The sequence below is a fragment of the Macrotis lagotis genome, chromosome 1 (genome assembly GCF_037893015.1).
Source record: "Macrotis lagotis isolate mMagLag1 chromosome 1, bilby.v1.9.chrom.fasta, whole genome shotgun sequence".
In the NCBI taxonomy this organism is placed as follows: Eukaryota; Metazoa; Chordata; class Mammalia; order Peramelemorphia; family Peramelidae; genus Macrotis; species Macrotis lagotis.
Window position 1 is genome coordinate 152049503 of NC_133658.1, and position 12649 is coordinate 152062151.

Below are 12649 nucleotides of genomic sequence, written 5' to 3' on the forward strand. Positions count from 1 at the left end.
ATCCACTACAACCACCTAGCTGCCCACTTTCAAGTTTACATTCAAATGGAAGAATGCAATCCATCATGGGATGTTGCCTTAGTATTCCTTATGTCTTATGTGGCAACTTGCATAGTCATTATACCGGAAAGATATTCAAAATATGTTTAATCTGAATTGAAAGTCTGTATCTGAAACCTGTCTCTGCTTATGTACAACTTCAATGCTTTGTTGTAGCAAAGAATTGACTCTGCCTCCTTGGAACCTGACTGAGCTCAGTCATTAGTAGTTCCTAGTCAATTAGAAAGGACCAACCTAAATTTGGAAAAGTTTTTCACTAGACTGGATATGAGGTTAAAGTACCTCTTAAAACATGTACCTGGCTACAGAGGGTATGCAATGCTCATATATCAAGGGCACACCCACCCTCCAAAACTCAGAGATTCTTGAATAGAATAAGGTATAGGAAAGCCACATTTGCTTCAGTCCTTGACTTATACAATATGTTGTGTTAGAACTTCACAAATGTCATCCCACTAGAAATCCAGCTCTTCAAACCCTGAATACATAAATTCAACATCCTGTGTTCTCTCCCTTCCTCCCTCACTTTCCCTCTCCCTTTCTGTCTATCTCTTCTCTCCCCTCTTCCTTCTCTCTTCTCCCACTCCAGTGATGAGCACTCCTTTGAGTGTGCTCATGACTGTGGTGAAAGTGAAGAAAAGAACTCAAGCGAAGGAGAAGGGAAGTTGAAAATACAATACCTATGACTCAAAGTAGCTACAATGTATTTTTTGATTTCTATTCAGTAAATGTTTTTAGCATATATACAAAATGACTGAATTCTTTAGGGATACACTGAGAAGTGAGAAAATTAAGGGATCCTAGTGAATGGGGCCATAAGCCATGAGAATGATGAATTATATCTAGATGTATCTGTTAGTTTATATTTAAGATACCTGGGGCCCTAGGGATGGCTGGAGTGGCTAGGAGCTCTTTGGACAGGCCCACTTGGCAGCAAGCTGTCAGAGCACCACCAAACTGAGCAGTTGGTCAAAGCCATAGCCCTAGGTAGGGCTAATAGAAACTTTATTCCCAGAGAAGGCCAAGTGTCCTGGTGGGGTAGAGGTGAAGAGACAAACATGCTTCCCAAGATAAGCAAGTGTTAATAGCAAGAGGGAATCAGTTAACTTGACCAAAGCTCTGCAAAGGGCTAAAGTTGGGGGGTGGGGAGAGAGGGGGAGGACAAGTTAAGAGCCCTCTCAACCCTTTCCACTGAATAAAATAGGAAATAGAGATACCACCACATGTTTCCTTACACAGTGTTGACTTTATACCTTTGCCAAATTTGCTCCAATTGTAAAGACTTCAGTCTCCTACTTATAAAACTTCAGGAAAAGACAATTTGAGCACCTAGATAATCCAGTGAAGTCAGGAATATCTGAGTTCAAAGTTTGGCTCTGATAATTATTAGTTGTATTACCCTGTGCAAGTCACTTAACCTCTATTTGTCTCAGTTTCCTCATCTGTAAAATGAGGATAATAAGCTTCCAAAGTTGTTGTGAGAATCAAATCAGAGAACTGTAAAATGCTTAGTATGGGGCCTGGCACATAGCTGTAATGATGGTGATGATGATGATGGTGGTGGTGAGAGGACATACCTCTTGATTCAGTACTTAGCTCTTGACTTGTCTATTTTGGGAATTGGTAACTTGCCCTTGATGTTGGACTAACTGCTTCCATTAACACCCTATCCTTGTGTTTTACCATGGCAAAGAGGTTAGCCTGAGTTGTCAAAGGTTGTGCCAGCAGAGTCCAAGCTCTGGCAAGTTTCTTCCACTCTGGGAAGACTGAGTTAGCTGTTTGGTGATAGATGGCATGTGTACAGCACCAGCACCAGCCTGATTAAGTTAGGACAAGGTCATCACCATGGTGGTCATAGAGAGATGAATTGGAAGGGTGGGCAACTGGAGCCATGAAGCCCCAAGTCTTATTTGCTAATTACAAGGAAGCTGTGATCTATATGGATGGAGGCAGCCTGACTCTAATGAAATTATATAACCCTTTGCCCAAGAATTTCTCTTAACTCTTTGATAAATCTCAATGATCTCTAAATCTTTACCCAAGATGCCTAGACCCTGACATTCTTGATTACAAAACCAGCCCCTTAGTTCCCCAGGCTCAGAGACTACTGTTGTTGTTGTTGTTACTGAGTTATATCTGACTCTCTGGACCCCTTTTGGGGTTTTCTTAGCAAATATCCTGGAGAGATTTGCCATTTCCTTCTTCAATGCATTTTACAGAAGAAGAAACTGAGGAAAGCAAGGTTAAGTTGCTGGTCTAGAGTCATATAGCTAAGTGTTTGATGCCAGATTTGAACTCAGAAAGACTCAAGGCCTGGCATACTATCCATTACACCAACTAGCTTCCCCTCAGAGACTTGTAAATTGTCTCTAATGGCCCAGCATCATCTCCCACTTGTTGCCCTTGCAAGAACCTGGACAATAACACTCTGAAGTGTAAAGTGAGGTAGACCCATGGTTACCAGAGTTGTGAAGTTCCTCTTGGGTTCTTTTCACTGGTTATTGGTTAAGGAGAAGCTATATCCCCCTGTTGTGCTGAAGAGCAGAGGATGAAGTTAGTATAAGGGTTTGGAATGAGTGATCAGTTAGTACAGGGGTGTGGAAATAGGGAGTCTTCATTTTGCTTTAAGGAGAGATATATGGGTGTGCATCTCTGGTTAACTTTAAGGGAACATTTTGGGCAAGAGGGTAAGGATACCTAGGGGGTCCAAATAGTACCTTTGAGGAGCCTGGGGGCATTGCAGCATTAAGACAGCAGGCAGGGGGCGGCTAGGTGGTGCAGTGGATAAAGCACTGGCCTTGGAGTCAGGAGTACCTGGGTTCAAATCCTGTCTCAGACACTTAATAATTACCTAGCTGTGTGGCCTTGGGCAAGCCACTTAACCCTGTTTGCCTTGCCAAAAACCTTTAAAAAAAAAAAAGACAGCAGGCAGAAGCCATGAATCCAACAGGCTGGTAAATCTGGGTCCTAGTACCATCACCTACAGAATGATTTTTGTATTTGGGATCGGTGACAACAAAGTTCTAATAAATGTAAAATAACTGATTAAAGTACAGAACTCTCAATAGTCTCTACAGAGGAAAAGAGAATGCCTGGGTTGGGGATGAGGATAGAGTATCAGAGCTGATTCAGAGACCAAGAAGAAGATTGAGTGACCCCAAGCTCCAACCCTTCCCCCCACTTTTCATATTGAACCCTTTGACTTACTCCCCAATGTATGAATCTAGCTTCCAAAACTTAATATTCCTCGTGAAGCTTTTTTCCACCATGATCCTTTGATCTGAGAGCTACAGGATTGATAGTTCAAAGGGCATTCTCAGACAGATCAATCCAGCACCCAGTCTCAAACTATCCACATTCAGAAAGAATGAGTCTTTAAAACCAGATTCCTGCTCATTACCAAACTTCTCCTTTGTCAAGTAAAGGAAAGGCAAGGAAATGGCACTCAGGAGAAGAACCCAAAGCCATAAAACCACTAAAATCGGTCACAAAATTTCTTTCACTCCAGATTTTTAATCTTTTCCTTTATCTTAGTTTCATAACACTCATAGATCACCTTTACCCTACAAACCAAGGCTGGTTTTGGGAACAAAATAATGCTATTTAATGCTCAGGGGCATTAATGGCAGGGGCAATTATTTTAAATCCTCATAATATTTTGACCTAAGTCATCATCACATTTATGTGCTATATCACATCAGAACACATCCAGGGTTAAGATAAACCTGATCTCTTACCATTTCACAAAAGTGAAGAACACCAGCTTTCATGTAAGATTAAGATGGGTCACTGCTTGGCCTGTCTCTGCTTTCTAGGTGCTTTTCTTCCCACAAGGCCAAAAAGCAGAGTAAACAACTCTCACAGAAAAAAAATTCTGAGCCTCTAAAAGGTGCATCTAGCCTTCTGAGGCAGGAAATACCTCTTATCTCACCAGGCTTTGACATTGGGTGAAAATGAAACCAATAGAGTGGTGGGGCTGGTGGTGATGGAGGAGGGAAGGAATGGCCAGGAGGTGTTTGATATCCAGAGTACTCATATCATTCTTGGAATCTCTCACCCTGGTCTTCTAGTCTGAGAAAACTTGAATATCCAGGGCAAAGAATCTTTGTACTTTTCCTATATTTAAAAATGTGTCTCTTCTTTCCAACTTTTTGTTGTCTATAGGGAGGGCTTTGGGCACTCATTATAATGCAAGGGAGGCATTATAGTGTGGGAGAGAAGAGGTATTAGACTGACCACCAAACTGAAGGTTTATTGTTGTGTTGACCTCATTGCTATATGCCTGGGAAACCTGGACAGTCAACCAGTGCCATGTCAGGAAACTGAATCACTTCCGTTTAAAATGTCTTAGGAAGATTCTGAAGATCACCTGGCAGGAGAAGATACCAGACACTGAGGTCCTTTCTTGAGCTAAACTGCCTAACATTCCAACATTACTTCAGATGGTCTGGACATGTTGTTGGAATGACAGACAGACACTTGGCTAAAAAGCTATTTTATGAAGAACTCACACAGGTCAAATGCTCACAAAGGGTCAGAAGAGATACCCTGAAGGTCTCATTGAAGAACTTTAGAATTGATTGTGCAGCATGGGACATAGTGGCACAGGACTGCCCTGCATGACGTGCCCTCATCAGAGAGGGGGCTGCACTCTAGGAGGAAGGCAGAATGGAAGCAGCTCAAAGGAAACATGACACATAAGTTTAGAGTACCCACCTCAGGGGTTCATATGGCTTATTTGTGCCCAGTCTGTGGTAAAGCATTCTGTGCTTATATTGGTCTGATCAACCACAGTAGGACACACTGTAATTTGTCTCAAACATAGAGATGTCATTTTGATCTTCTTTGATAACAAAAAATAAGAACCATGATGTGTGAGACTGGTGTCACCACAAATGAAATCCCATGAGTCACAGTATAAAGGACTCTCTAGTATTATAAAAAGTATTTATGTATAAGAAATTATATTTAAAAGAATCCTTCAGGCTAATGACTTTACCTGCCTCTACCTATCTCTAAAGAATGAAAGTGATATCCACCATCTGAGATTCCACACTGCTCAAGTATGTGTCTAAGACCTGTTTGGTGACAATCACAGTCCAGAGGAATTCCCACATGGTCCGGTGCACTCACCTCATGAGCCTGGGAGTATTTGATGGAAGGTTTACCCCAACTGCCAATCTTCTGCCTGAAGTTGTTGCACTGAGGGACATAAATACAGCCAATTTTCCCTATCTCTGGGTAGATCACATTGAGGTTGCCTCTACAGAGAAAGAGAAAGAGAAAGAGAGAGAGAGAGAGAGAGAGAGAGAGAGAGAGAGAGAGAGAGAGAGAGAGATTGGACATTCGGTTCCCAGAGATGTTAAAGGCATTACAAGCCTTCAGCCTAGGAACCAAATAGTACTGGTGTACAAAAAGTAGAAAACAAACAGGTTCCATTTCAAATCTAAGGTAAAAAAAATCCAGATTTACAAAATGGATGGGCAAGGAATAAGCATTTGTATTACACTGTATTAAGCCCTTTTTTTACGAATACTATCTTATTTGATCCTCACAATAATCCTGGAAACAGATTTTAATATGATTCCTGTTTCACAGTTAAGGAAACTTGAGTTAAAATAGAGGTTAAGTGACTTGACCAAGGTCATAGTAAATATCTGAGGATGGATTTGAACTCAGGTCTTTGTACTCTATCCACTGTGTCTCCTATTTGCCTCTACTCATGTTTTTCTTCTCTTTTCTTTTAAATAAAGATTTATTGCAGGGTCCTGCTCTCAAGTTCACAGAATATCTGTAAATGGAATTTGATTTATAACAATCTGGTCTGTGCACAGATTATTTTAGGAACAAATAAAATGGATAAAACAAAGTACAGAGGCCTAGAGTTGTATGCAGGCCTAGAAGGTAGCTAGCTGTCCAGTGGTATCCTAGTAAAGTTTCTTATCCAACAATATTCTTCAAGACGTCTGAAATTACACAATTAGGAATTCATTCTTTTAGGACAAGCATTGGCTATGGTTTACTTTCCCCTTTAAACCAGATGCTTCTAGCAGGCAAGCACATTTAAGACAAGAATGTCCAAGTGTAAATGAATTGTCTTATCAGATTACTTTCTCTCTAGACAAATGGTGATGAGAACCTGAGGAGCCCCAGTTCTCCTCTGTCTAAGCAGATTTGCTTCCTGAATCAAAGCTCAGCAGAAAGGTCAAGTATCTTTTTCTTTTTCTTTTCTTTTTAGCTTTTTGCAAGGCAAATGGGGTTAAGTGGCTTGCCCAAGGCCACACAGCTAGGTAATTATTAAGTGTCTGAGACTGGATTTGAACCCAGGCACTCCTGACTCCAAGGCCAGTGCTTTATCCACTATACCACCTAGCTGCCCTTGAGTATCTTTTTCAAAGACTAAGGTCTCCTGCACAGCGTGGGTGGTAGGGGAGGAGAGGAGGAGGAAGGACAGCCAGTTATTAACACCCCCAAAGGAACACTTTGGAGACTGTGTACTACCAGAAATTTTGGCCTGAGAAGAACACACTGAACTTGCCTAGCTTTGCCTGACCCCATTTCTTTTCATCTTCTTAAAACCCTGAGTTAAGTGCTCACCTCTATATTTCAGGACTGTATAATAATCAGGTAATAATATATCTGTTGGCCAATAAGGGTCAGTTTCCTATGTCTACAACTATAGCCCTTCCCCTGTTTGGGCCTAGGTCATGACAAAGTGCTCTGTTCTTTAGTAAAAATAGTTATGCCTAGATTTGGGGAGAGGAAGGATGAGTTCTGGGCCTAATTAGTGTCATTTAAAAAAAAAGTGTAATCCTCTTTTGCAAGCGAAAGAAAAGTGAGTTTTATTGTAATGAGGGACTTTTGTTTTACTGATTCGTGGCACCTTTCTCCATTCACTAAAGAAGGGAGAGCAGAGATTGAGATATAAACCTGGCACTGCTAGAGAACAAGCCCTACTCCTTCCCGGTAAAAAAGCAAGCTAGCTCAATCTACTCCTAGCTAAGGTGATAGACAGGTTTAGTCCCCTAAGAGTCCATCTTTTCCTCCTAGGATTTTAGCCCACCAGGTCACCTAGAACCAAGGAACTTTGCCCTTCCTCTCAGGAGGAGCTAAAGGCCCCAATTCCATCCCCACCCTTCCTTTTCCACAACCCCATTCCACCTTTGGGGGTTCTTACTCACTTGCAGAATAAAGCATCCTCTTGGGAGAGCACCTCATAGACACATGTACGATCCTCATTCTCTGACAAGTGGCCAGTGACCATCACCACCAGGACCACCATCAGAATCACCACCATTTGCAGCTTCATTGGCACCTGCAAAAAGACAAGAACTTAAGTCTTTAGAGAGACCTCTGTCCTCTCCTTCCATGAATCCCTTTCCACTCTCCTTCAAATCCTGGAAGGGAGTAAGACAAAAGCAACCTTTTCTAGTCAGCTCTCAGTTCGGATGTAAACAGTTGGGCTGGGCCACTTCCAACCAGGATCCTACGTGTAACACTGCTTCCCTGCTCCTGCCTCAGCCCCTGAGTTTCCAGAGGAGAGTTCTGCTGTGACTGGTGTTAGATGGCCAAGGCTCTTACATAATCACTCATACGCCCTCCCTGGCCTGCCCCCAGGCTTCTCCTTGGCCACTGGGCTGAAGGCTAACATTCCTTGGCATTCAGACTGTGGGGCATAAGCCCTGCCTCCTTTTCTTAGAAGCTTCTGTCCCTATGGAGGATGGTGGGAGGAGGGAAAGGCCATTAGCTAGAACAAGAAAGAACTTTCTCCATTCTCTAACTGCTAGTGCTATCTGATGTGGTCATTACCACGAATGGCTCCTGCCTCTTCCCTGGAGGGGCATAAGCTGATTAGACCAACAATCACCTTTCAGACTTTCCCTTCTCCAATCTAGCCTTCAAGCCACTCCCCAGGACAGAGCTCAAATTACTCCCCCCCACCCCCACTTGGCTCCAGAGCCTTCAATAGTTCTCCCTGCCTGCTGGCCTGGAAGTCAGGAAAACCTAATTTCAAATCTGGTCTCAGATACTACTTAGCTGTGTAATTCTGTAATTTCCTCATCTGTAAAATAGGAGTAATAATAATACTACCTACCTCTCACAATTGTTGTGACCAATTGATGTATTGGATATTATTTGGAAAATGCTTTGCAAATCTTAAAGCTCTGTAGAAATGCTTTTATTATTATTACTGAATAATTACTGCCTTTCCAAATTCTTAAGGCTGGCATTCAAGGCTCTTTTTCAGGTTTACCTCACATTACATTCTCTTCTTTCCTCTATCCCTGCCCATATGTATACTTTTGCTCTAGCCTAAAATGAAGTTCTTATTCCCTAATATGTCTCATATTTCCTAGGGTAAGGGCTGTCAATTCAATATCAAGCTCTTAGGAAGCACTTACCTTGTATAAAACTTGGTGCTAGATTAGGGAGACAAAGGAAAATAATTCCTCCTTTCAAAGAGTTTACATCTAGGTAGCTGGGAATGATAGAACATTTACATAGATAAACAAGTACCAGATCCATTTAGAAGGGTAAAACCACTAACAGTTTAAGGGGAGGGGAGGAACCTGAGTTGAGCCTTGAAGGAAGTTAAATGTGCTAAGAGACAAAGAAATTGGATTCTATTGACACTGAGAAAAAAGAAGGGAAAGGAATAAACATCTATATAATATACAATATATAATATATATATAATATATAATGGGGAGAATTCTACCTATTTCATACAGGGAAAATATATATATATATATATATATATATATATATATATATATATATATATATATATATATACACACCTACTATGGGCCATATTATCTCATTTGTTCTTCACACAACCCTGGGAGGTAGATGCTGTTACCTCTACTTTTCTTTACTCTTCTGAGGCAAAGAGAGATTAAGTAACTTGCCCAGGGTCACATAGCTAAGAAGAGTCTGAGGTCAAATTTGAACTCAGATCTTGCTGCCTCCAGGCCACCTAACTACCCTATGAAATGGGCTTATTCTCAATGGGAAAGTAAACGCGGGGGGGCAGAGACCCAGGAGTTCTTGACAAAATATAGATCCAACAGATGGAGAGGAGGGTGAAGTGTAGAGGTAGATAGCTAGGCGATTTTGGATAAATCATATTTCCTACTCTGGATCTCAGTTTCCTTATTTATAAAATGATGAATTTGAACTAAATCATTTCTAAGCTCTCAACCATGCCTAACCTTCTCTTTAGGTCTGAGGACTATCATTAGCTGCTTTTCCTATTTAAACAAAGTGCTCAGAAGCAAAAAGGGGGAAAAAAAGTCAGTCTCTTATCTAATAAATACAAACTCACTGAGTCTGTTTCAGCATCTGCAAAATGGGAATAAATACCTGTACTACCTAACTCATAAGGTTGTAAGGAAAATACTTAAAAGTACCACAGAAATGTTAGCTATCATTATGTGCTGTTGGTACTTATTAAGTCCTAGTCCTTTTCAGGTCAGATGCTCAATTTAGAAATGATATTATAATGAGATAGTGCTAGCAATGCAATTTCAAGGTAGGTGGCGCAGTGGATAGAGCACTGGAGTCAGGAGGACCTGAGTTCAAATAGGACCTCTGACACTTAATAATTACCTAGCTGTGTGGCCTTGGGCAAGCCACTTAACCCCATTGCCTTGCAGAAAACCAAAAACCAAAACCAAAAAAAAAGAGTTAGCTAATGGGGGAGATGTTCTACAGATGAAAGAACTGGGAAGTAAAGCTTCCTAAAGGGGAGGCTCTGAAAGAAGGGCCCAAGAGCCAAAAGGTCTCCATCAAGTGGCTGAGGCAATTTTTCAAGACGTTAGATCAGAGGTTCCAGAAGTTTGATCTAAAGTAACATCCTTGTGCTCCATAACCGATGTCATTACAAAGGATAAATGATCCTTTGAGACAAAAGACAGAGAGCCCCATTTGCCCTTGCTCCTGTCTCTTGAGACAGACCTTCTTGCTGTAGGTACCAGGTCATACTGGCCTGAGGCTAGAGAACAGTTCAGCATCCTGCAGGACCTGCTCTAAATGGTCTTGAGCTACTGGGCCTCTTTTCTCCAGATATGTCCTAGAAGTCAGTAGCTATATGCTTATGCTTTGTGTAACTTTATGTAACCTATCCGTCCTAGAAAGTGTGTGAATCTGAGGGCAAATCCATGACCTTATGTGAGAGGGAAGGTCAAGCACATCCTAATGGAACAATATATGGTGGAATTTGAAAATACTTTCAGACACATTTGTCTCCTCATCCAGTCTCAGAAGAGCTGAGCTTTAGGTCTTTGTGAGAAGAGAAGAATTGGGCTTATTTGCACAAATTAGCCACATATTTACCTGTATCTCTTTTCAAAGGCACTTTATTAAAGGCTGAGGACTTCTCCATATAGATCTGAGACAGGGTATGGGGAGAATTCTACCTATTTCATGCAGGGAGAAATTGAGGCACTAAGAGAAAATGGGATTTTATTTTCCAAGCCTGTCAGAAACAAGAATATATATAATTCAAAGCTCCTGATTCCTAACATCAAAGAATTTGGAGCTAGATAAGGAAATAGGTTATTTTCTTCCATTCTATCATATCACAGATAAGAAAACTGAGGCCTATAGAAAAGTGACACAGATAATAAGCAGCAAAACCAGGATATCAACCCAGATCCATTGCTTTCCTCCAATCCCATGCTTCCTCCAACTTTTACAAATATGTATTTAAAACCCTTGAAAACTTGGGAAAGATTGAGCTATTTCATGAGTTCCATTGATATTCATGGATAAGAGCCTAGAAGCACCAATACAGAAGCTCATTTTTCCTCCATCTGCTCTGACTCCCTGTTATATTTCTTGATGTCCAATTTTTTTCTGTTTTAACCAGCTTCTGATTGAAGATCCCTAAATCACATCTCAGCTAATAGATAAGAAAATCTCTATGACCTACCCAGAGTAGAATGGGGAATAGTGGTGATGGCAAGGGGTATTCAGTGTAAAAGTATGGTACCTGAGGGAAAGCTTGGGTATAAATGTGGGACTCAGGCAAGAGAAGGTGGAGATACCCTTCTCCCCAGCACAGATGACCACAGTTTGGGCCACTGAAAACTAGCAGGGTCTGCCTGCAGAGGCAGGCAGGTGGCCAATATTGAGAAAAGGCCTTCAAGAACTGACAGTTGGTCGTTGGTGAGATAGGTCTGAGGATTCTACAAAGATTCTCTGGATCCATGTAGATGTTTGGGGGAGAGAGGAGGTGGTGGTCAGGATGTCAGGCTCCTAACCTAGAATTACTAGGGGAAAAAAAAAGTGGATGGGTTTTCTAAGGATTTCCTCCTAAGTGCACAGTCTAAGATCTTCCTACTGTTCAATGGATTTGGAGGGGGGGGGGGGAAGAATGAAAAATAGACACAGAAAACGTTGCAGAAGTAGAAATGCTTAGAGGAGAGAGAGAGAGAGAGAGAGAGAGAGAGAGAGAGAGAGAGAGAGAGAGAGAGAGAGAAGGAGACAAATGTGAAAGAATTGAATCTTGCTTGCCCTGAAGGTGGTGAAAAAATATTTTTGTTCATCAGTGCCAAAGAGTCAGAGAAGGGATTAGGAATTAGGACCCCTGGGTTCAAGACATAGACTCTTTTTTTTGTTGTTGTTTTTTTAGTAAGACATAGACTCTTAAGCCAGTGTAGTCACTCATTCTTGATCTCATGTAACTCCACAGACTTTTTTCTTTCTCAAGTGATTGAGGCCTCCTTGTACTTAAGGCCTAGGACCTGCTGCATTTCCCCACCAAGCCCCACATAACCAACCACCCTGAGATTCAGGTCTCCTTTGTAAGCACTTGGAAGAGAGACTCGCTGAGGGTTAGCTAGTGGGTGAGGGCAACGTTCTACAGAGGTGGAAATAGAGAAGCAAAGCTTCCTTAAAGGGGAACCAGACTGACAAGCTTTGTGGATGAGCTGATGAAATGGGGGAGAGGAAGGGAGAGAGGGAAGAGGAAGGACAGAGGGTCACACCCCTTCTCCCATTTTCAGAGTCAGGGGTCCTAGACAGGGTACTTCTAGCTCCCTCTGTATAAACAGAGTGGAATGGACTTTTCCCCAGAAGTTCTTTTTGCTCGTAGGCAAGTTCCCTCAGGACCAGAGAGCAGGAATGGTCCTTGGACACAGAACCTGTCCCAAATACCCTAGTTCCCCTCATTCCATTTGGTGGTTTGGTTGGTGGCCTGTAGTACCTCAAGCCTCTGTGCAAAGAGTGTGATCCCAGACACCCTCCCATGAAGCAGAACCATTGACTTCATGAAAATAGCATTTCCCAGACTAGCCTTGTCAAAGAGTCTCCAGGTGGCAAAAGCCCAAGGCCTAGAATGTTGCCTTTCCTTACCTGTAATGTATTAATTAAACATTTCTGGGGCTTGTCCTCCAGCTTCCCTTGGCCAGGGACTTTGGTGAAAGCAGCCTTTGTCCTTCTCTGCATTTGCCCATTCTCTTGGCCTTGGAAACATTTGTTTCTCTTTGACTCTGCCTGGCTTTGCACAAAACATCTCCATTATCTTTTGTTGAGGGCCAGTTTCCATAAGGAGTGAGGACAAAGAGGTCCCTGGAACTAAAGT

The 12649-nt window shown here is 41.9% G+C and overlaps 1 protein-coding gene across 4 annotated transcripts in view; it reads right to left on the minus strand.

Moving 5' to 3' along the window:
* Positions 1–11290, minus strand: part of PEBP4 (phosphatidylethanolamine binding protein 4) — a 170633-nt gene extending 159343 nt beyond the window's left edge. The window contains exons 1-3 of one of the 4 annotated variants that reach the window (XM_074209161.1): positions 11057–11290; positions 7242–7375; positions 5194–5323 (exon numbers count right to left, since the gene is read on the minus strand). In XM_074209161.1, coding sequence (XP_074065262.1) covers positions 5194–5323; positions 7242–7375; positions 11057–11275 — 483 coding nt within the window. In that variant the 5' untranslated portion in view covers positions 11276–11290. Of the gene's footprint in view, positions 1–5193; positions 5324–7241; positions 7376–7483; positions 7638–7869; positions 7975–11056 lie in introns of those variants that run through there. The other 3 variants (XM_074209164.1, XM_074209163.1, XM_074209162.1) reach the window with 3 other exon arrangements.
* Positions 11291–12649: the final 1359 nt, after the last annotated feature.